The sequence below is a fragment of the Zosterops lateralis genome, assembly GCF_965231275.1.
Source record: "Zosterops lateralis genome assembly, chromosome: 5".
NCBI classification, from domain to species: domain Eukaryota; kingdom Metazoa; phylum Chordata; class Aves; order Passeriformes; family Zosteropidae; genus Zosterops; species Zosterops lateralis.
The window spans coordinates 6,612,803-6,637,644 of NC_139766.1; the positions used below are offsets into that span (position 1 = coordinate 6,612,803).

At 42.8% G+C, this 24,842-nt stretch overlaps 1 protein-coding gene across 5 annotated transcripts in view; it reads left to right on the plus strand.

Moving 5' to 3' along the window:
• FGFRL1 (fibroblast growth factor receptor like 1) overlaps positions 1-24,842 on the plus strand; it is a 168,507-nt gene that overhangs the window by 72,694 nt on the left and 70,971 nt on the right. For all 5 annotated transcript variants that reach the window (XM_083861801.1, XM_083861803.1, XM_083861802.1 and 2 more), the window contains one exon: positions 8,085-8,357. In XM_083861801.1, the coding sequence (XP_083717927.1) occupies positions 8,085-8,357 (273 nt within the window). The remainder of the gene's footprint in view (positions 1-8,084; positions 8,358-24,842) is intronic.

The following is a 24,842-nucleotide window of genomic DNA, read 5'->3' on the forward strand; positions in this document are numbered from 1 at the left end:
AATTGTGTGGGTGTGTGTGCCAACACATCTTTTCTCTAAAAAAAGCTTCCTGGTTATCCATTGAGCTGGTTATCCACCTGAACTGCACTGTCAGTATAATTTTATCATTTGAGTAGAAATATTAGTCCTCTCCTTTGGCCCACACTAAACCCACTGGCAGCACTTGAGAAACAATAAATAATATCTTTTCTTCCACACTAGAAACTTTCCAGCATATGAAGTCTGTGTCTTCAAAAGTAATTTGAAGTAATCCTAACTCTCCTTTGCGTTTGCTACCTCGAAACCTGAGGGATAAAGTTACTATTTTTTGCTGCTGAAAAAATGTTCGGCAACAATTGAAATTGAATGTCACCCATGCACATTTAATTTAATAAGATGGTAATTTCATGTTAAATAAATACCAACTGATTATTGAAAACATATGCTCAAAGGATTTAGAAGCCACGTAAGAGATACGTATCTCATCTACTGTTGTTGAACTGCAATAAATCTGAGCAATAATCAAGTGCCAATTGTTTAACATACAATAACTATTTTATTAAATGTCAGTGAAATGTGTATACAGGGCAGTTAATTAAATGGAACATGTTCCCAGATATTCTATTTTTCTTAGTTTTGGAACATCTAGAGTAGGAAATTTACTGGCAGCCTTCACCCAAGAGGCCAGTTATTACTCACGTAAAAATACAGCAGGTACTTTTTGTGCTATCAATAAATATCCATTTCATCAAGAAAGCAACTCCTACCACAGAGGAGGGAAGAAAGAGAAAATATGGCTCTTCACTTGCTGTGAAATGGATCTGCAACACTGTTTTCTCCATCAGGTTGTTGGGCTGAGCCATGTACCCCAAGCCTGGAGCTTGCTCCTGCAAACAGTCCATGATTTCCAAATCTGAGCGTAGCCATCGGGGCTGGTCAGCAAATACTTGTGGTGTTTTTGTGTTCCTCGCTCAGAGTCTTTGTTCTACAGAGATGCTGTTGGTTTTTTCTTTAATCTTTTGATTGTTTTTGATAAGCGTTGTTTTTGTCTGTGGGCGCCTATGTTTCCAAGCCAAGAAGGACCCATTAGCTCATCTAATCTGATCTCCTCATGTCACATACCAAAGCATTTGGACCATTTACCCCCACGCTGACCCCTACTTTACTTGGCTAACACATACCTTTTGAAATGGAAACTGTTTTGTTTTGAAAATATGAAAAGATGTTGGATTCACCAGTCCTTTGAACTGCTTATTCCATTAGTTAATGGGATACATGGGCAACACATTCATTCTTTTATCTCTCTCAAAAAGCATTTTTATCAGTTCTGCTCTCCATGTAATGGCTTCCAACCGTGCAGAGAGCCAAGGGTTCCTCTCTTTCAGGAACACCTACTCATGTTGATTGAAACTGTTCCCAACACTGCTTTGTAAAGCCTTCCCTGTGAGATTTACTCCTTGGTAGAGTTTGTCCTAGCAGAGCCAGGCCTCTGTCCATTGATCCACCATTACAGCCTGAATGCCAATACAAATAATGGTAACAATGAAGAGCAGAGTGTGAGTGCATAATCCTTATGTTGGTCTTGAAGAGAGGGCTAAACTCTGCAACTCTTAGAAAAGGTTAAATTCTGGTTGTAAACAGGAGTTGTCCAGGCCAGCTTTGTGGTATCAGGTACCCCAAGATTGGCAACTCCGACTGTGTGTCTCAAACATGGTTTTTAGGTGGTCCTTTTCAGCTGTGTGTGTATGTTTTGAAGTATGGGAAGGGTAAAGGAAATTCACTTTGCTGTGAACCACCCTGGCAGTAAAGACTTTGGAAGCTCAGGTTTTACAGTGATGAGCATGGTGAAGCACAAATGTTGCCTCGAGTTTTGGTGTAAGAGATTGCATTTACATCAAATGAGCAGTTTGGTTGGTGACCTTTTTCCAATTCTTTCATTTCACTGTTTTAATGAAACATTTCTGTGCTTAGCTCTCTTTTCCTCATAGGACATACACTGTCTGTTGAACCTCAGCCCCTCGTGCTAATTCCATGTGTTGATGGGTTGTTTGGGTGCTTCATTGTAAATGACTTTGCTAATTTGCTAACACAGCACTTCAAAAGAAATCTTATCTACATGGAAAGTGAATGTGTTTGGTATTAAATAATAAAATATACATAACCCATGGGGCTCTTAAAACTTATTTAACTTCTTTATAAACTTTACAATACAGTATGTGGATATTATAAATTACTTTCCATTCCAAGAAACTGTCCGGGCTTGTTGACCTTCCTTGGAATTTCCTCTTTGTAATTATGTTTAATGTGTTAATAAAGTTCACTTTGAACTGTATGATGGCAAATGGTCTCATAGGATGTGGGTCAGTGCTGGTGCGTTCACCATATGTGAAGCTTGATGTCAGTGTGCAGTTTAGTTGAAGGAATAGCAAGGCTAAGTCCAAACAATTGTAGAAGCAGTATCTCCTCCCCTGGTTAGCAGTAAAAAGGGGTTCATGGAAAGTTAGGAATGTGGAGTGGGAAATCATTTAGCTTTCACTGCTAGGTGTTACTAAATTATAGTGCTGGGTTTGAGTCACTATCAAAACACCATATATCTAGAGGGTTTTCACACAGAGCTGTAAATCATGTTTACTACATGTATGAGTTGAACGAGTGCATGAACTTTGCAATGCAGCCCAGGAAAATATAATTACATGTGTGTGTATTTTTGACTGTGAGAAATATGAACAGGAAGCTCCAGGCTATTCCACTATTGCATCTTAAATACACTTCTAGAAATTGTTTTTGCTGCTTCCCGGAAATAGCTATTTGCTAAAGCAAAGAGGCTTTCTTGGGTTTTACAGAACTCCTTTTGCCAAGAAATGGCAACCACTATCCCTTCCCAAGGCACTGGGGAGGAGAGCAGGAATGTTAGTAAAGCAGCGTCAGCAGCAGAGCAGCAAGTGGGGCTTTTCGGTGTAGGATAGTGGATATAAATTGAAAATTGCCCAGCTGTTCAGTAAGACAGGTGTAGGGTCTGTCTTTTATATAATGGAACAGAATGGAGATTCCAGTTGCTTGTATTCGTAAATGAGGCAAATAAATCTGCACACTTGTCTGCATGTATATGAGCAGAAATATTTAAAACAAATGAGGTGATCACGGCATTTCCTTGTTAATGTTTGACTGGGTTTATATGATCTTGAACAGAAAACTTGGCATCTGGCTGGGCTTGTTGGTTTCTTTCTGGATGTGTTTATATGTGTTTGCAGATGGGGAAACTACAAGCAAGAAACAACTTGGTGGAAAATGTAGGTTCTGGATTGTTTAAATTATATTTTAAGCCTGATTGCACCCTGGCCCTTGGAACTCCAGGCATGATCCCTGCTAGTAACTAAAATGATTTGAATGTTATGGGGCAAAGTTATATTTAGTTTGTATTTGGAGAAAGAATAACAAACGAAGCACGGGGGGAGGCAGCTGCATTCTCATCACTTCTTCCCGAGTCACATCCGCAGATGTCAAATCCCACCCTTGTCCCTCAGCCACAGTTAAGAAATGATTTTCTTAAATTATTGGATTGAGGGCAAGGGGGATGTAAGAAAACCTCTCCACACTGGGCTTGTGTTGATGTGGAGCTTAACTTTTTGAGAGAGCTTCTGTTCAGAGTTTTGAACCAGCTGCACCCTCTCCATTGTGATGGAGCTTAAAAGCAGTGCCCTGTGGCTGTAGAGAGCTGTCCTTGCCTGGTGGAAAACTGCAGAAGTTCCCTCTCCCTTCCTGACTACAAAAATGCCTAAAAATCTTGGATGGAATATCTACCCAGGGCCTTGTTTTCATGCCCTTCTCTCATATCCCATGAAAAAATGCTTCTGGAAGTAATTGCTGTGTCCAGGAGCATCACAGATTGGAGATTTTCAGCACTTAAAAAAAGGTTGATGTTTCCAAGAATCACAGCCTAATGGCTAAGAATCTGGGGCGAGAACAGTGTAGGAACTCCTCCAGGATTTACACTCAGGCCAGAGGGCACTTGCTCTCTGCTACTCCACCTTAAAAGGATCCACAAAGTTGGGAGCTTTAGCCAGAGAGTGCAGGCACATGGCAGTTCACTGGATTCATTCCCCCCTAGCCAGAAGGATTATATATATTAGCATTAATTTTGCATTGGTAAATGTATGAAGTCACTATTCTAACAGTCTGGTTTAATGAAATGTTCTCAGGTTTCAGAACCATCCCTTATGTTGCTCTCCAGATCTTGGGGGTTGCCTTGCCCACAAACAAGGCAAGAGCAGCACTATAGTGAGCAGGCATTGAATATTGCTGATCAATTAGATCATTTCTGCTCACACACAACAGAAACCTGGAGTCTGGGAGGGCAGAGATGGTGACACTGGCTGCTTGAGGAGTAATTTCATCTGCCTTTTAATGCTGTGTTAGAGCACGGGACAGACGCCGGCAGCAGCCAGGGATGGGAAGTCAGTGGCTACTGCCAGGGCTCAGCCTGTTTTTACCTCCCTGGCAGCTGTAGGTGAAGCAGCAGGTGCTTTCCTGGGATTTTGCCTGGCTAAGCAGCTGTAGAAATGTATCCAGCCTGCGGGGCCTGTGTCCTGGGCTCTGCTCCCACACCGCCACACTCAGCTGTGAGCGCACACGTGCCCCAGCCCTGCAGGGTCAGACACCAGGGACACTCCCAAATCAGTGCCTTGGGAAGGCTAACTGGGCACTGCTCTCCTGGCCACCCCCTGGCATATTATGGGCCAGTTCTGGAAGGTGGGGAGCCCCTGTCAGTATCTGTGCTGCACTCAGGGAATTGATGGACTCAGCATGTTTTTACTGCATCTTTTTGCTCTGTTCATGTAGCAGGAGATGGAACCCTGGACATTAATTTCCAAGAGAACCTGAGTGGTGCTGAGCAGCTTAATATCTGGATGCAGAGGGGGAAGATGTTTTTGCTTAGATAGTGTGAGGCAGCTCTGTGTCAGTAGCACCCGCTGCCCAGAGGATATTGGAGAAGGGCCTTTTTGCAAAACAAACTTACCCCTCTCTGCTCCCTTCCCTGCTGCCTCTGATGGTGCAGAGTGGTGAGATGTGCCAAAGTGTGTCTTGACTGGAAAAGCATTCATCTGTCATCCGTTGCTGTCCCAAGACAGAGCTCTACAGATATGTAGTGAAATAAGAGTCAATGAATGCCTGTACATGAGAAAGAGAGACAGACACCCGTGATGGTATCAACATTTTATTCTTGCTGTAGCCCAGGTTCAGGAGGTCCAGCTACCATTGGCTTGCCAGGGTGTCTGAAGCCTCTGGCGTGTGTGAAGGTGCTGAATTATATTGTGGTTCTTTGTAAACACAGTGGTGAATTACAATATTGTAATTATTATCATGGTGCTTGATATTTACATCAAAACACTGATTCCAGAGAGTACCGCTAGAGTAGAATCTTATTAATTTAAAGATGATAGGTAATAAAATGGGGATATTTACAGCACTAAATGAACAGAAACAAGGCCTTATCATCTTTGTCCTAGAGCTGAACACTACTTAGAAGTGCATGCTGTACCTGGTAAAATTCACAGCAGGAAAAAAGAGGACGAGGAGACTTCTATTCCTGTTCCTGAGAGAGCTGCTGGAGGAGCTAGTGAGGAGCTGCACTAATGTTTTTAGGCAGAATGGCTCTAAGAAACACACCCTTTTCTAAATGTCATAAAGGTCTGCAGATAGATCCTGTGACAGAGACTGATCCAACAATTCCTCAGAATGAAAGGTCAGTGAAAGGAAAATGGCATTTAGGAGGACCAAGCTTACCACTGACCCAAACATGTGACAGGTCCAGAGGCAACTCTGGTGCCATCAGGAGCACCGCTTGTGCAGCCTGCCCCAGAGAGCACATGACGTGACTGGGAAACTATCTGATTCCTCCAGGTCTCAAAATTCATCAGGAGTCAACATGAATGTCGGAAGGAAAGGGATTTTGAAGGAGCCTACAGCAGGCTTCCAAGTTGGGAGGAGGGTGCTCTCTCTCCACTGTCCCTGCTTGCCCTGCACCAAACATTTTTTTCCCCAGTGCTAATTATAGATCTGTTTTTGTCATTTGAATATGCATGAAGTAGTATCCTGGCTTGCAAGCAGGTTGCAGTGAAACTACTCTTAAAGTTTGACTTGGTTTCGTAGGGCTCTGGGTCAGAAAGAACCTCTCCAAGGGCCAACCCAGAATTCCAGCAAGTCTGTGGACTTCTCTGGGCATTTCAGCTCCTTTGCTCTGAGTGAGGGCACCATGTAGGGAAATGTAACATAATTTGGGGCTGGATTCTCACCCAGTGTTTGTGAATTCTGCCTTATCAAAGCCAACACACACGGCCCCTCTTCATGTGTAGATTTTCACTTAAAAATATTCAGCAATGCAATTTGTGTCAGACCAGCATTCAAAAAGTGTTGGGGTTATCTCTCCATCCATAGAGAAGGTTAGAAATCTCATGAAGTGGAGAACATAAGGGTGGTTTGGAAGTTTTAGAAACAGCTGGACAGGCAGGATTTCTCATGGTGTTTTGCCTGTTCCCTTGGAGTATGGAAGGATACCATCACCTCTGAGATGCTGTCCCATAGATGGCTGCAGAAAATGTGAAGGGGTGGGTGTTATCTTTGCCTTCCTTATCTCTGACTTTTTCAGCATAAGTGCTCTCAAGGTCCTTACTTTGGATCATTAGAAGTTCATCAGAATCTGAGTGTGTCTAAGACCGAGTGATTTAACAAGGCTCTTAGTTATAAGTTTCAAGCTAATTCACCACCATTCTCAGCTTGAGCAGCTTTTCTGTTCACCAGCAAAGCTGCAAAATTCATGGGTGAGATTCAGAATGAGTAACTGCAACAGCAGCTCTCTAGTCATTCAGGAGCTGGACAGTATGTACTGCCTTAGTCATGTTGAGGAAAAATTAGGCAGACTTTGGAATAATAGGAATTAGTCATAGGAAGTGCAAATATGAGCTCTGTAGTTTATCCCCTGTGGGTCCAATCCTGCAAAACACTAGGAACAGGAGTAAAATATGAGGGAACAATTCCAAATCCCACAAACATCTTGTGGGTTTTGGGTGCAACTCAGCATCAGCAATCCTTAGCAAAACATTTTGTCCTTGTGCAAGAACAGGGCACTTATTATCACACCCATTAATAGACTATTCTGGGAAGAGCACTAGTATTGCAATCTGTGTTAGAGAACTTGTGCAATTAATGAAAAGGCAGAAAAGGCAGTTGCAGGAAAAAGACTCTCAACTTTTCAGAGCCTTGGGAAAGAATTTCAGTTGGAATTCAGCTATGGGACCATTTCCACTGCTGGAGTCTTTATCACTTGTTTTTTTCTGATTGTTGGCCTGTCCAAGTGCATCCTGTTATCATGTGGCAAACAGTATGTTCACTCTGGCATTCCAGGGACACTCTCTTTTGTATGAAATTATCACCTTTTACAAAGAGCAAATATTTGTCAGGTGGGGCAAACCAGCAGGGTTGCTAAGGGAATATAAAAATATCCTATTTTGGACTATAAGCAATGTTAACATGTCAGGCTAAGCTGTATCTTTCACTGAAGCACTACCCAATGAATGTTCTGTGTTCAACAACTGCAGACTTATGTGTCTCAGATAAAGCCCATCTGGTGACTATTAAGGGGAATTACTGTACATACAACATGAAAGAATTAAGACATTTGGAGGGGGGTGTGGGGCAGTGTTTTGTTGTAAGTACCACTCCTGTTACTAATTTTGCCTTCAGGATAGGTGTTAAGTTTAAAACAACTACAGTTGCTTTACCAAATACACTGGAACAGTTTGTGTGTTGGGCTCTTTCTTGTGACAGGAAAAGGCTGGAAATTTTGGAAAAGCAGTAGAGCCTCAGAAGCAGGCTTCCCTGGTGGGTTAGTGTGAGCTGCTACTGATGGCAAGGCTATGGCTTCAGGTCTTGCTGTATCCCTCTGTATTTGCCTACATTTTCAGCCTCGGTTGTTAGTGATTTTTGGTAAGCACCTCTTCTTCTGTATAGCAGTCAGTGTAACGGCCAGATGGATGACCCGGCTTTGAATCAGTGCTGTGTCACTGGCAGAATTCATAACAGCTGTTCCTGCCTCTGCTCTTTCCTAGGCCCCCCAAGGATCTCTGATAAGGTGATTCACCGCCAGTCCGTGAGGCTGGGCAGGACCATCAAGCTCCTGTGCCCAGTGGAAGGCGACCCCCCACCCCTCACCATGTGGATGAAGGACGGACGGACGATCCACAGCGGCTGGACCAGGTTCCGGATCCTGCAGCAGGGGCTGAAAATCAAGGAGGTGGAGAGTGAGGATGCGGGGACCTACATCTGCAAAGCCACCAACGGCTTCGGCAGCACCAATGTGAACTACACCCTCATCGTCATCGGTGAGTGGAGCTGGGGCAGAGCAGGCCTCACCTGCTCTGGGGCAACACAGAGAGAGCTGACTTCCACGTAGCTGTCAGTGATTGCAGGTTTGCTTTGCTAATCATTCACTGACCTCCACTCTTAGCTGGCCCCTTGCAGTGCTTGAGGATTGCCAGAGCTGGCTGTGCTGCTGCGCATCTTCTGCTGCAGCCGGCTGCAAGGCAGATAAGATTGCGGAGTGCCAAAGGTTACACATAAACAGAAATGATGCAATAGCCACTGGGGTCCAGATCACAATGAATTCCACACAGGAAAGGCTGTGTGATAAGGGGAGGTCACACTGATCTTTATGTTTGCTGTTGGAACAGGATAGCTCTCAAAACAAATGTTGGAGCACCCATGTGAAAATGCATAGCGGGGAGATCTGTGTGCTGAGCAGTTGCAAAGCATGGTGTCTTCAGGAATAATAGTATTTGAGTTGAACCAAAGCTCTGAGCTGGCATGTAACCCCGGGATGCTTGGCTCCTGAGAGATCTTCTTGATTGAAGCAGGATTACAAAACCTTCAGATGCTGTCTCAGTGACTATGGGCTCACTGGCAATGCTTTTAACCTTAATTTTCAAAAGGCTCCTTTGGCCCAGCAATGAGATTTGGGGCCACTTGTTGGGCTGAGAGTTCCCAAAGACTCCCAAGGAGTAAGTAATCGGAGATTCCTCTGCAGGGGCTGCCACAGAAATGTACTCATTGGTGCTTGGCTGGGAAAAGGAGAAGAGCTGGGTTAAAATCAGTATACTAGAGCTTGCTGAGGGAGCCAAGGGGAGGGTTACAAAGCAGGGGGTGAGTTCAGATATCTTGCTCACCTTTTGCCTGGTCATCATCCTGAGCATCTGGTCTACCAAGTTCTGGTTCTCAGATGGTGGAAGTGAGGACAGTGTTTAGGGCAGTTTCCAGCTGCCTACTGGTTGGCTCTTGGCCTGGTTTAGCTCTGTTTCTCCTTTTTCCTGTTTGCAGCAGGAGGGGAAACTCCTCTGGACTCAGGGCATGTGGCAGACTCTTGGTGCTGCTTGATGGAGGATTATCACCCGATAACAGGGTGATTCTTGGAGAATGCACTTTGCTGTACAGCCAGTATAAGAAAGGAACTGGAATGTAAATATCTTATCTGGAAAGAGATGCTTCTGTGAGGGAAACCCTCTGGTGACTCCTGTAGCATCAGTGGGATGGAGCTGCAGAAGTCATCTTATAGTTTACGTAGTTTGAGGATTTTGTTTTCCTCGTTCACCTCTTTTTTAACCACATTCATCCATTTCTCTGTGCTATGCTGAACAAACAGGGTGAAGTGGAAATAGTCTTACAGTTGTGTCTATACAGACTTTTTTGGTATGTGCTTTCCAGACTCTTTGCTGTGGAGAAAAGAATGCTATAGGAGACTGCTTCAGTCCAGCTTGTGCTTTTGCAGTATGTGGAGGTTGCCAAAGTCTTTGATCTCCTGTGTCATCCTGTATTTTCTATAAAGTCAAGCCAGATCCCATTATTCCAAAGCAGAGGCATCAAGGTATCTATAAGTCAAAGAAGGCTCTGCCTATTCTTGGTAGCACAACAGAAGCAAATGAAAGCAAAAAGCCAGGAGGCATAGGGTGAAAGTTGGACTAGAATTCAGGAAAGATTGGTACAGAAACTCCAGTTCAGTTGCTTGGGGAAATTGGATTATCAAATATAATTGTGTTAAGAACAATAGTATTCATTATATTTGGCACTGAAAAACCTTGAGCACAAACACTAGTTATTTAGAGCCTCATCAGGCATCTATGGAAGGAAGTGGCAAACTCCCACTGGCCTCTGTGGGTGGGAGATTGACCCCTGTGCAAACAAATATTGATCCCGAAGTGCCAAGAAAAAGGTAACTTTAACCTAAACCTGTGTCAGACATATGGGCTGAGGTATCATTCATTTCCATGCATCCTTGTTGCAAATACTGGCTAAACCCAGCACTTGTTATACTATTTTGCACCTTCTTTCCTCATCTGGCAGTGTGCCCTTGTGTGTTCTTGTTGCTCAGGCCATTTTTGATGGATTGCTTACGTCCCCTGTCTCCAGTGGTACAGTTGTGTTCATGTGGCGTTTCAAACCGATTGCTTTTCACTGGAGCAGTTTCCCCTGAAAACAAATGTTCCCCTTGTGTCTTTCTTGTCAAGCTCTGCAAGTAAACACAAGGTATCACTGACTTACTCTTTCAAAGGACCCAGACATTTAATGCAATGACCAGATGCTTGTGTTCATCTTGGTGAAAATACTTTTGGTTGAGGGAAAATCAATCCCTTGTTGGTTTTTGAGAAGGAGGCAGTGTTTTAAAACCAACTGCATGTCAGTTTTGACAACGGAGATCAAATTGATGGAGCTGTTTTGTTTGTGCTCTGGAAAACACAAACTTCATTAGGCTTTTTGAACCATATGGCTTCTCTGTTTTCCCACTCCTTCAAAGGAGAAAAACCCCTCTTATTCCAGCTTTACTGCTAACACCAAACATGTAAAACCACACAGGTGTTAGACATGGGCAAGGTGGTTAAGATATTAGATCTAGAGCAGCATTAAAGGATTCATGAAACACAAGGACTTGAAAGAATATAATTCATATTGACATGAGAGCATTCTGGAAATTTAATCAGGAATATCTGGAAAATATTCAGTATATTGGAGGGTTTGGAGTTATGCTATATAAGTCTAACTGAGCTCTGCCACACCACTGGCAAGTGAGGAGCTGTCACCCCTGTGTTATTTACATGGAGGCTTCAGCAGAGGAAGGGGTGGTTTATCCAAATTCTACAGGGAGCTGTGACTAAATTCAGCAGTATCCAACCTCTCTGCCTGCTTTCGGTGCTATGTAGCTCCTACTAATCTTAACTTTTTTCTAGCCACTGTATTCAATAGTACAGAGAACCAGCAAAACTCTGGGACGTTGTACAAAGGAATAAAAAGGTCAGTGAATCCTCCAACACTGGTGGGGGCCATCTGATGTGGCAGAGATGAACTCCCTGGCTGGGCTCCGTGAGATTACAGGAACTGTTATATCTGTGAGATGTAATAATTCAGCTATTAGACTGTTTGAATGTCCCTTTGTGGCTTCAGGACTGATCTTGCTTGCAGCCAGCCAGCTCAGTGCATGAGCAGAGCAGACTTAGGTGTGCCTCTGCATGTCTGGCAGACAGGACTACAGCTTGCCTGGCTAGAAAGCCTCTCAGTCTGAAAGTGCAGATGAGACAGATTACATTGATTTTACAGATGGTAACTGAGATAAAGAGAGACCAGGTGATTAGGCCAAGACCACATAACATAGGAGCTGAGGCTCAGAGTTGAGTTTAAACCTCTTAAATCTCTCCCTAAAAGACTATTCCTCCTTCATAACACATACTAAAGTCTTTTCCTCCTAATCATGCATCTTCCTAGCTGCTCTTTTGGAAGTGAGTCTTCTCTTATTCTAGGGTTTTGATCTTCATTCTCAAACAAAGACTTTGCCAACCCAGATGGTAGCAATTGGTTTCTGCCCTGCTTATTTCCCCATCTTCTCAGACTGCAGGGCTGATTCCCAGAGATCCAAGGAATCCTGCTCTAATACAGCATTGCATGAAATGTAAGCCAGTAAAAGCAGATTACCAGTATAAGTCAAAACTACAATTTCCTCTCTTAGCTATCCTTAATAGTTTTTGTGGCTCACCACAAGATTTGGGATGCCAATTTACACTGCAGACGGATTTACAAATCTTGGAAGGGGAACTTTAATCAGTATTTAATTACATTGCAGTTATTAAGTACAATGGTTCCTTATTTCGGAGAATTACGTGTGGCTCATCAAAACAAATGTGCTGTATCTTCCCCAAAAATTATCTTTACAATGATGCCCATGAAATCTAACCTTTTTTTCTTCAGCTGAATTAGTTCTAAAGGCGCGTAAAGTGACTTTATTTAATATATAGATGGTTGGTTGAAACCTGCGGTTTCTTTACTGCATAATTAAAAAATTCCCTGCCAGTGTGCTCTAAAAGGAAACTTACAGCCAAAGAGGAAGAAAGAAAGTGCTGAATAGCTACTCCTTATTTGAAAACTGTCCACCTTGTGTGCTGAAGGGAGGCATGTTCTGCAGAAAAACAATAGCAGGTGGTGGTGTAACTAAAGCCTCTGTCGAGCTGTGGCCAGCTTGGAGAAACTGAGTTTGAACACATGGAGACACACTCCAGCCATCAGGCCCTCCCTGGGAAATCTTAGCCCAAATGGGTGAGCTTTTCCTGACTTAAAAATAACTTAGAAAACAAAGTATTCTAACATGGAAGTGCTGGAGGACCTCTATTACTGCTCTCTCTGCAATAATAAACAGTATCCTGAGTTCCAGAAGTCTGGACATTCTCTGAAAGGAAAATTGTTTGTGAACAGCTGTAGGAAGGACTATAGGTAAATATTTATGCTGTAACATAATGGCCTCATTCACTAATACAAAACACAGAGGACTTTTCACTTGCAGAAGTGTTGTGGGCCAAATCCTGCAAGGTGTGCCAGCATTACAACATGTGGGGCTATTGCTACAGGTGCTGCCAGTAAATACTTCTTGCATCAGTTCCTCAACCAGGTGATGAAAGATCAAACTGTCTCTATTTTCACATTTGCATCCATGTTTCTTACTGCTTTCTGCAGCAAACGAAAAAAAATAGGCAGCAGCAAGAGCAGGGTTTGGGACTGTCACCTTCTTGTTTCACTTGGTATTTGTAAACTGCCAAGGACATATCTTACTTGGGTGCATTTCAGCACAAAAAGTAATAAACATGTAAGTCCAAGAAACAGCTTCTCCTGAATTTCTTTTTTTTTTTTTTCCTATATCTCTGACTGCTGCAGTTGTTTATTTTGTTCTTTGGGTTTGTTTTTGGTTGGTTTTTTTTTAGGAATATTTTGGTAAATGCCTGGCCCTCTGATAGACCTCGCCACTTGGCCCCATTTGGGCTGTAGAGTAAAAAAGTCTTGATGCAGACAAAGAGCAGGAGGAAGAGTGCAACTTGTCTTAAACTGCTGATGGGCTGTTCGGAATTTGAGCTACATCTCACTTTCAGACAAATAAAATTTGCTGTTAAATGTCTGCTGTCTGTCTATTGCAATTGATTGCTTCAAGAATCTTCCCTGACATCAGATGATTTATCTTTAAAGTAGCTTTTTCCTGCTGAGCCAGCTGCTATTTTATGCTTTTTTTACAGCTTGTCCAAAGACAAGCTGTTTGATAACAGGCATGTGTGAAAAATTTGCATTAAAATAACCATTTTTTTAAACAGTTAGCATAAGTATCCTGAAAAAAATCATGGCCTTGTCTGAATGGATATTTATTCTTATGTTCTTTTTTCTGCTTGTAGTAGAAGAAAATACTGTGTGAAAAAAAAAAATCAAGTACAGTAAAACATGGTTTGCATTACACTTCTGCAATGAAGTCATCAATCCGTGTCTCAGAACCCATTTACAGTGCAAAAGCTGAGAAAACATTTCTAGCCCAGAGTCAGGTGCCACCAGGCATCTTGGAAAAGCATGACAAATTCATTTATGTTTGGGTTTTGGCCTCTTAAGAAACTCTGGGGGCCAGAGAAAGATGTGCTCAGCAAGAAGATGTGAATCAACACTGAGTCAGCAATGTGCACACCAAGGGTCTGCTAATGCTAAGCAAAAATTGAAATGAGTCAACACTTCAAAAATAAAGGGAGAAAATATGCAGTTTTTGCATTTGAGAACAAGGTGGTGTAGCCTGTGCTGACCATGGTATGGAGTTAGCAAAATGTCTTTACTGCATTTACTTGAACATGAAGTGCGAAGGGCAGTCCATCCAGCGTGGAACCATTAACACAGTCACAGGGCATATAATCATGGCTAATGATGATTAGTCCGTCGTTATATGGAAATGAAGAGTTCCTTGTGACAATAAACAGTAACAAAGTTCGTGTTTAATTTGTTAAGGCCCCAATCCAGCAGCTGGATCTACGTTGGTGGCCTCCCGTGCACACGCAGGGTGATTAACACCAGATGAGGATCTGGCCGTAGCCACTGATGCTTAGTAATGGTTGTGTTGCTAATTAAAGCTCAGATTGGTTTGGGCCTTTGGGAGCTGGGCAGAAAAGGGGAGCCTTCCTGAGACCCAGCCATTGGAATCATTGCACAAGGACCTCTTTTCAACATGTGGTGAGGTGCCACCGTGTCACCCTCCGTGGAGGTGTAGGTTCTCCGTGGGGTTTGGTTCTTAACAAGAGCTGCCTTACTGGTGTTGCCAGGTGAGGGAGTCCTGCATGCCAGCCTGTGGGAAGGGACTGGAAATGGGCATGAATGGATCTCAGTGAGTAGAGGAATTGGTGAAATGTGAGTATTTTCATGGTTTGGTGCAAACTCCTAGCTAAAAGCTGTTCACTTGGAAGTGAAGCTCCTTTTCCACTGGAAGTGACTCATCCTTGACTAATGATGCCCTCACCCAAGCAAGGGCTCTCCTTCTCAGTGTTTATTACTCTAGGCATAAAGACACACACCCTGACCAGGCTTGGTGCTGCTCAGGGAAAGCACAAGCATGTGAAAAGGAATCTAAAAGCAGTGTTCCTATCCCCCTGAATTTCAGGGGTTCTTCACTTCTTCCTCATTTGAGATCCAACTCAAATCAACAATCTCCCTGTCCAATGTATACATTATGTTGAGTCCTATATAATATCCACTGTCCTGGGAGAGGAAAGGAGGAGGAAGAAATATGCCAGAATGAAAAGGTGTGACTATTGCTGGATTGCTACAGGGAAACAGTTTCACTAGTTTTCATCATTTTGATGAGTGCTGCACTAGACTGATGGCACAACAGCCCATAACAATTTGTTCTTGAAAAGTTTGCTCCATAAAGAGGTGATGATGTGAGTGTCAGTATTAGCTGTAACTATGCTAAAAATGACTGATCAAAAATGTAACACTGAGTGGTTTGACTGATGGTCTTGGTGAACGGGTGTAAAAGGCTGGAAAATACCACAACTGGGCAGCAGTTTTGTTTCTTCCACATCCAGATCTATAATGTAGCTCAGTGCTAATGCTGTATAATGTCCACAGTTTTTACAAGATCTTTGTTTGGTTTTATTAGTTTCATTTGATTTTATAACAAACTTTATAGTATGCTTATCAATACATCATGTTCTGGCTAACAAAAGCCTCACTGTTTTGGGTAGATCTCTTTTTTTTCCCTTTGTGAAGCTGTAACATAGAAGCCAAGTTAAGAAGGTGACAACACCTGTTCACAATTTAAGAGAAATGAAAAGATTTTTTTCCATGAATGTAAGCATGAAATTCATACATATATGTATGGATATATAATTTCCCCCCATACTCCATCCTGTGGCAGACTGTGGCAAACCAGAGCTGCAGCCAGTGTAAATCCCAGGCATGCAGGACATATGGATGCATTTAGCCCACAATCCTTTGCAGATGCTTTGCAGTGTGTAGTGGCTGCTACACCCGTGCAAATAGCAAGCTGCAGCTCTGCTTGCTGCATGAATATTGTTTGGGAATGAAAGCAACACACAATGCCAGGCAGGCTGACATTAAAACCGTGTTTGATCTGAGCAATTTATGGCTTCCTTCTGTTAAACGATATTAATAGAAAGAGCCTCTGATCCCAGCGAGTTTGTGGTGTTCATGTTGGGTTTTTCTCGTCAGTTTGTCTGAGGCTAAAAACATCTCTTGCCTCTGACTTTATTAATCAGAGCTGTCTTGGTGCAATCCTCCATACAGGCAGTGGGCAGAATTTCTCTGTTGACAGTGCAATGCTCTGATGTGCTCAGCCAGAGATATGTCCACATCTGCATGTCCACAATGTGGAGAAATAGGTGCATTTGTGAGTAAAGCCAAGGCAGTCCCTGCTCCAAGCAGGTGATATTTATGTGTGTGGAAGGCAGGTTTTCTAAAGGTGGTCCAGATTCCCAGCCAAGGTTTGCTATGACTGCAGAACAGTAGTTAGGAGTCTTTTAATTACTAGCACCTCAAGTAATGAGAAGCCATCAAGCTAATTGCAGGCCTGGGCATCAGCAACTTTGAGATACCTACCGCCTTGCCATGCATCCAACACGACTTATCTCCTCCAAGTAGCAGGGTCTTTCTGTTAACTTCCCTACAACTACTGCTGTCCTCACCTATCCCTAACAGTTTTTCCTTGGAAGTTGTGCTCCTCCCTCTGCTTCTTCCTGAAGGCTGGGAATGAAGGATTTAGCATGGCCTCACTGGACTCAGAGGACCACTGAAGCTGTGTTGAGCTTCATGGGCACAGTGTCTCCAGGAGGTCTGTGCCAGAACACCATGCCCCATTCCCTTGTGCCACCACACAGCTCTGCTGTCCTCAGTTTGCCCAGTAAATACCACAGATAATGGGGTTTTTAGCCAAATTTTCCCTTTGGTATCAGTTAACTCAGAAATACCCAAAAGGCACACTTGTAAATTAAAGCACAGTGAAGAATATTTATTATAGAGTCAGCAGTGCCAAGTTGGACCAGTTTATAACGTGTAGTTTGAATGTTGTTTTTGGACACTGCTTTTTTATGTGTAAGTGCACGTACACAGCACCAATTGCTCACATGCTGCCTCTTGATCCATGCATGTAGGTTTGTAGCCTGTTAAAATGTATGGTTGCTGAGGAGCTGTATTTTTACATTCCTGTAGGGTCTGGTTCTCTGCTTTTCCTGTGCTGTCTTTGGCATCCACATTAAGAAAAAGATGAAAAAAGAAAAACAAAAATCAACAAAACGGCTGAAAATTAGTGTATAGACCTATTTTAAAATCCAATTTATTTTTGTTCAGTGAGGGGAGGAACATATTCTGTGTTGTCCTTCGTGAATAAAATCATTGTGCTAGAAGGCTTTGATTCTTCTTTCTTTATAGTAATGTGGGTTTCATAGTCAGAAGACCTGAGTGTTTACATTATACACTTCTTGGCAATAAAATTGGAAAAGAAGAGGAAAAAAAAATTGTACAAATCCCAGGAGTTCTGAAACCTACACTCCTTCTTAAACGTACCCTGTTAAAGACATTAAGTCCCTTGCAAACATCCATCTATCAGCAGTTGAGAGTTTGTAAAAGGCGCACTTTGTTCTGAACTCCCTGCCCTACTGATTATGCACAGTTCTTTTATTTTGAGAATAGGATGACGACCCCTTAGCCTGGTAATGATGACAGATTTATGTATTTTAACACCCAGACTGCTGTATTTGTTAAGGGCTGCCAGACTCCAGCAGTGCTGCACCCGTAGTTTATTTTCATTGTCAGTTTGTGCTGCTTTTTAAGGTGTTCTGCAGCCACTGGAAGCAGCACCACTGCTGCTTTCAGAGGTTGAGATGTCAGGATGTTAAGAGCATAAGCCACCATACTTGGACTATTTCCACTCATAAAATGTCAGTTTTATTCTGGTTGCACTGGCGGGATGGAACCTGCTCCTCACACTGAAGCCAAGGAAAAGAGGGGAAAAATAAGCGGTAAAAGGAATCAGATAACACAGAATTTATCCCTTCACTTTCTACTCCCATGATGTATTTTGCAGCTCTCAAGTTAATGTTTTAAAGAAGACTTTCTTTTAATATGCAGCAAAAAGCAAAGAACATAAACACACTTTGCAGGCATAGCTGTTAAAGTGCTGTCTGGATCAGCACATCTGTCCTCTGCACAGTGCATCTGTCTGCGATTTTTCTGGGTTGTTTTAAATTACTGTAAGTGGCAGAACAATAGGGAGACAAACAGTGAAAACAATGCTGTTGTTTAATATCAAGCTAAATTATTAACAGGCCTGTACAGAAAATATTTCATCTGAATTAAAGGGAAACAAATTATTTTCTGCTGCAATGATCCAGTGCAACAAAGGCAGTTGATGTCTTTCTTTTCTTCTTTTCTTTGATCTTGCTTCAGATATGTTTGTTCTTGTGTGTGTATATAAAGTTCTTACAGACACCCTGAAGGTTGTTAGATTATAGAGCAAAAAATGCAGAATATGGATGGTTTTCTGATTTCTTCATGCCAACCAAGCCACTAAGTCTGAGTTTATCACACAATTGAAATTATACATAGGAATTTCATTGCTTTTTTTTCTTCCAGCTCATTGTTTCCCTGAAAAATGTTGTCAAGTCATTTGAACTATTGAGTTGAGTCAGTTTTCTGCTCGATTGTCAACAAAAGGCCTTGAAATATTTGGCATTGAATCCTCCATTGCGAAACTATTTTGATTTGGAAAAAGTGTTGCCACCAAATTCTTCACTGAGTTTTCTTCGGTTCAATATTGAATGTTTCTCTTCTTAAAGGGAAGCCATGTGACCTGGCATGTTGGTTTTGTGTTGGTTTTTTTTCAAACTGGAAAAAATTATGGTGACCTTTGGACTGAAGGAGACAAGGATCTTCGTCTCACCTCCTCCTTGGTCACTGGCAGGGAACTGGGGGAGTTGGATCCACTTGAGATGCAGGCTGGGATTCCCTGCTGCACAATCCTAGGAATTTTGTGGAGAAGGATGATGCCACCTCAATCCCCAGCACAGCCCAGTGTTGCAATCATGACATGAAAGGAACGACACTCACTAGTCAGGCTGTGAAGTGAGCAGAAGTTTATGATGATTTGGGGTTTAAATAGGATTAGGAATTTGATCAAGGATTGGGAGATGAGAGGACCTCCTCTCTGACTCCAGTGGTCAGTTCATAAGTTTATCACTTTGTTCTCTCTGGAAAGGAATGCCTTATTTACCAAACGCCAGTCTTTGTTTATGTTTAAATAGTAAGAAAACTCTAGTAATATGAGAAACAATCAGAAGGCTGAAAAATCAGGTCGACAGCCCAGTGTTTATGCTCTGTTTGCAGTGTCTCCTGACAACTGCAAGCCCACTGCAGCTCCTCCTGGTAGCCCTGGCGTGTGCTTTGGCAGAGGAAACTCCAACCCAGGAGAAAGTTGTGGCAACAGCATCAAGAGGGTTGTGTCAGCCAAAGCCTCTTGTGAGCTGCTTTGGTTTGAGTGTGGATTGAGTGTGGTTTTGTTAATCCCTTTGCTTCAAGGAGGTTTGGAAGATGCAGCAGCCTTCTCTTCTGGGAAGTGAAAATATTGATGGTGATTTTTGAGAAGCTGGTTTGTGTCTTCAGCTTGCAACGTAAGCAAGGTGCTAAGCATGCTCTGGACATGGGAACTGTGTCCTGCTCACACTGGCTTCACCTGCAGGGACTCCATCACCCCCTTTACTCTGGGATGGTTTTCAGATCCTCTAGGGAGGTGTCTGAGAAATTCCGACCAAGACTATTGTAAAAAACATGCCTGTATGACCTTCAAAAAAATGAGGTTGATTTCTGGGTACTCTATCCTTGGATAATTATGGAGAATTTCATGGTGGCCCCTTGAGACCTTGCCACAATAAACAGACAAAAGAAACAGCTTTCAGGGATAGATGGGTGGAATTGCATGAGAGAGGAATTTGGCCACTGAGAATTCTCAGTACTGTCAGCTCTCGTGTATATCTCATATCCCTTCACAGGGAATGATTTTGATACATTTTACCCTTGTTCTAGGCAAAAGAACATCATGGACATATTCAACTATGAATTATGACGGTTAAGTCTTAAAGACGCAAGTTATGCCTTGTATGTGGTTATTGCTATTCATTTGTTTGACCTGTGTTAACTTCAGAATTTTTGTCCCTGCCTATGTTCAAAGCTCCACACTTATCAGGAGGATGGGCTGCACACTGGGCTGCTCACAAGTGAGGCACCCTTTTTGCCACCCTTCAGCAAGGGAGGGAACACTGCAAATCCTGTGACAGTACCTCTGTTCCTCCAAAGCTATGTCATAATCTTGGCATATCCTGAAGGGGAAACTCTTTAAAAGTTTCACTAGATCCTTCCCACCTTATATTTGGACAAAACACTCTTCTATGTTTTGGGCCAAATCTGTTAATTTTTTCTCATATTCTTTGGACCACATAAATAGTTACAGACATGAGGAATAAAAGTCAACAAGTTGCCTACGTGTCATTCCTGTTAGTTCTGCTGTAATATTTTTTTAGAGTATTTTACTGCTTTTCTTATTGACAGCTATCTCCCTGGAGCTCTGTACCAGCTTTTATGACACTTGGTACAGGGAGCCTGTTTCCTGTGGAGAAATAAGCAATTTGTTTATTCCCATAAGAAGTTCTGACTTGCTTTTTTATATTGCAGATGTGACATGACACCTGGTACCACCCCAACGCTCTGCAGGATGTGCAGTGATAATTATTTCACTTTTGGGGATGGTGTTGCTTTTAGGCCTTGCTTATTTATGGCCCCATGGACTTGGAAGGTATTTTCAAGATACTGTTTACTTCACCCTGCCTGTTTTGAAGGATTTGCTATTGTTATGTAGTGGGATTTTTTTTCTCCAGCCTCAAATGCTAAACCATAGCTAAGGGGAGATGGTAGGGGCAGCTCTCAGCTGATACTTTGGTCTCTGGTCTGAGTAGTAGGTGGATTTTTAGCCGCTGCTTTTCTCAAGCCTCTCTTCAAATATAACATGACTCAGGCCATGAGTGAAACGCTTTTCATGTTCTTACTGAGGGGAGGAGTGGACCCCACTTAGAGGCCTGTAGTGTTAAAGGAGGATGGTAAACTGAACTTTCAGCATTTTATCTCTGGGACCATCAAAGATAGAAGATAAAGGGGAGTTTTTCAAAAGCAGTCAGCCGAGGCTGAGTCAACCCCTTTTGAAGAATTCCCATGAACTTCCATGGGATGAATATTGCCATTGCTGAAAGCTTTTGAAACCTTACCTAACCATCCAGTGACACTTCTTGAAAAATGTGTGTACTAAGCACACATTCCTGGGAAAATGTGAGTAGGGTTCACATGTGTTGAATACTGAGGTGCTTTCTCAGGAGCAGGTGTTTTGAAAGGAAATTGAGAAAACAGGTTTCTAAAGCAATTTTAATGAGCTATACTCTCTGCCCTAGTCAGTAGGGACATGGTACTTAAAAGCTGGTTTTTAGAATAGTTTTCTCTCCTGTAAGTAAGGCCTGACTGATAAGTTGGCTGTGGCAATAAGCAATCCCCTAATAATAGTCCAGCACATTCAGCTGATGTGTGAAGTCGTGCTGAGAACAAAACCATTGTAAGGTGTGCTGGTGTCAGACTTGGAGCTCATATGCTGCTTTTGGATTCAGAATAGGAAAGGCATTTCTGTACCACCTCTGGGTCTGAGCTGTAACAGTTCAATACAAGCTAGAAGGAATACAGAAGCTGAGAACTGAGACAGTCCCAAGGTTGCAGTAATCAATTTTTTTTCTGGTTTATGAAAACCAGAGGAGGCTCAAATATCAGGAACGCTGCTGTTGGATGTAGTCCTTGCATGCAGTTGCCATTGGTGGGAAATCAGTGGAGTTCTCAGAAGGAATGTATGTCAGTGATGAGCAGGGTGCCCACCATTGTTGCTGGACTGCATCCTGATAACCTGCCCTCCTTAGCTCTAGGACTCACCTGGAAATTCATTGGACTCATTTGAAGGGAACGGCAAGTCTTGCAGTTTTACAGGAAGGAAATGAAGGACAGAAGGAGCAATAGAAGAATAACATTAGGGGAGGAATTTTTTAAAAGAAAAAAATCTTTCCTCCTTTTCACATTGCAGACATGTTAAGTACTTAACATTTTAAGAGCATCCCCTGACTTAGAAAAGCTGGCAGAGATAGGATTCAGTATGGGCCTGCCAGATTGATTTACAAATCAGCCTTACGAACTCCTGCTGCTTAAACATACCAGAATGCGACAATTAAAGCCAACATCTGGAATTCATTGGTGGAGCTGATCCTAGATAAACATTAAATGAATGTCCATTTCCTTAGCATTGGATTTCCTCTGGCTACCACAGCTTAAGCAGTGTCATCCTATCAGATAGAGCTGATGCTGATAGCAGAGCAAATGTCAAAGTCATGAGCCAGATCAATTTGTTCTGTCTTTTAGCAGTGAAACTAGGACTGAAGCTGGGCTGAAGACACCCACTGTTTTTTTCCACTAGACTGTGGGAATGGATTCCTCATCCCACTAACCTGGGCTGAGCTGGTTGTGTGACTCCCTGTCTCTCCTGTGCACAATACTTGAGATTGCTTAGGTTAATCTCACTTGAGTTTCTTCAAAACTTTCTTCTCTCTCTGTTTCCCCCAAACCTGTCAAGGTTACTGGAGTCTCCCTTCACTCTACAAATCCAGGGAGGGATTTTGTTTGTTCATTTGTCAGAAACATAGAAAATGTGACTAACTCCCAAATTAGTTGCAAATTATGTAAATGGAAAACAGCCATAACAAATACACATAATGTCTTCCTTTGCAACAGATCTCCAGTATTCAGCATCTTCCCATTTTCACCAATCGGTCAGTCAATGGATTCTTCTTCCCACCTTTTGCCCAGTCATTCAGGTTTATAAAAGCATCAGCTCAGCACTTTGGTTTCCCTGGGGAAAAAATTGCACGAATCTTTCCATTTTCTTCCCTCCTCTCTTTTTGCACTCTGCCTCCCCTCACTTTGTGGAGAAGCTGTATCCATGTGGAGATCATCCTGGCTTGGAAGTGAGTTTCCAGGAGGCATTTGGGTTTCCCATCTCTTGTATCTGGTTCAGCAAGGACCATACATACATACCCCAGAGCTGTCAGTGTCACTGCAACACCTCAAGGGCCAGTGCATTTCAGAAAGGGATCACAAGTAGGTTCCCTGAATCCCCCTCCTGAAGCAGGAGGACCTTCTGCATGGAGCAGGTGCCTTCTGTCCTTGGAGCAGCCCCAGCCCAGCTGAGCTGGAGGGAGCCGTGACCCCTCTCAGGACAGAGCAGAAGCGGGCTCAGCACGGCCCTGCAGAGCCCTGGCACTTTGCATTCTCATCGTATAGGGTTGCCTGGTCGGGGTAGGCTGGAAGAGGCAGAGGTATTTTCTTTCCTGGTTGGCCCTTTTTCCCTTGTGGCTCTGCAAGCGTTAATCTGCAAGTGGAAACCGAAACGCGAAAGAGCTCCCCAGAGAGGAAGGATTCAGGTGAGTTTACAGTTGTGTTATTTTGCTTTGCTGGTGACTTCTGTCTGGTGGGTTTTCCAAAGCAGCTGATAAATATTTTTTTTCTCTGTGTTATGGTGCCCGACAGTAGCCTGGAGTCCCAGTTTCTTCCTGTAGAAGATAGACCTTTGAGGTCTATAAAATTTATACAGTACACTTTCTGATTTTTATTAGCCTAGTAAAAGAGATCATATTTTGTGTGCTTCTGTATCTCTGGAACGTATGGCTGGGGAATTATTCTGCAGGGCACCAAGCTGCGTGTTGTGGTATAAAATACTGATTTATCTGAGCTGTGAAAATGCTAGACCAAGCAGATAATGAAAGCCCTTGAAATGTTTCAGACATACACAGCCATTTTTGAATATCCCACAAGGGGGCTGTGGGTTACATTGTCATTTAGCTTTTAGTTGTTGCTAATTAGTTCCACCTAAATACTGATTTCCCCAGCCTGTTCCTTGTCTCTCAGTAATAACACCCCAAAGAGTGAATTTGCTTTACTCTCCCTGTGTTTGAAAACACTTTCATGGCAAGTGGTCTGTTTGTGGATGTGCCGTGAATACAAATACCTTTAAAAATACATTTAAAAAATACATATGGTTCCAGGCCCAACTATGCATGGGGAGATTAGGGCACAGCAGAAGGCAAGTCCCAGACTTAAAAGTATGATGAGAGAAAGTTGATCAAGGACTGGTGGAGTAAGAGACATGAGAAGGTAGAGGAAGTTTCTAAACCACTGGTAGAATAAGTGCCTCTTTATGCCTCCTATTAGTTTTTTTCTCTGCATTGTTTTTCTTATCTGGGCAGCTAAAAAAGGAAACAAGGTATTGGCCAGTGAAGCACATGTTGTTTAATAGTCTGTTTCTGTTCAAACAGAAATTTGTGCCCAGACTGGACAAATTGTGGTGCTTGTGACAGGGCCGGAGAAGAACATGGGCTGGAAGGTACATGTAACTTCTCCCTGCAAGATCAGCCATGACTTTTACCTTGATAATAAGGAGGATTCCTCTCAGTGATGGAGAATTCTTCCAGTGACAGAAAATTCTTCCAATGAAGAAGAAAAGAAAACGGTAGAAATACATATGAAGAGTTTGTTTGCAATGCTTGGCTTAGGCTGGAATATTTATAGTTGTTCACATTCTGCCCAATTCCTTTGTTTGCTGGTAGGAGTTCTCCAAAATGACCTTATGCCAATACACAGACAGATGTAGGAATGGAAGGGATCATACAGTGTCACTTGGGTGGGATGTTGGAGGGCCTCCTGCCTTTTCTTCTGGGCAAGCAAGGCAGCTGCACAGCCTGAACACAACCTAGAACTTGACTCTGTTGGTTTGTGCCTCTTGCAGTGATGAGGAGCCTGAGCATAGGCCTGAGGAGGCTTTGGGTCTGTTACCTCTGCACAGTCCCAGAGGTGCTGTTAGAGGGAGATGCCACATCCTCCTGGCCTCCTCCTTC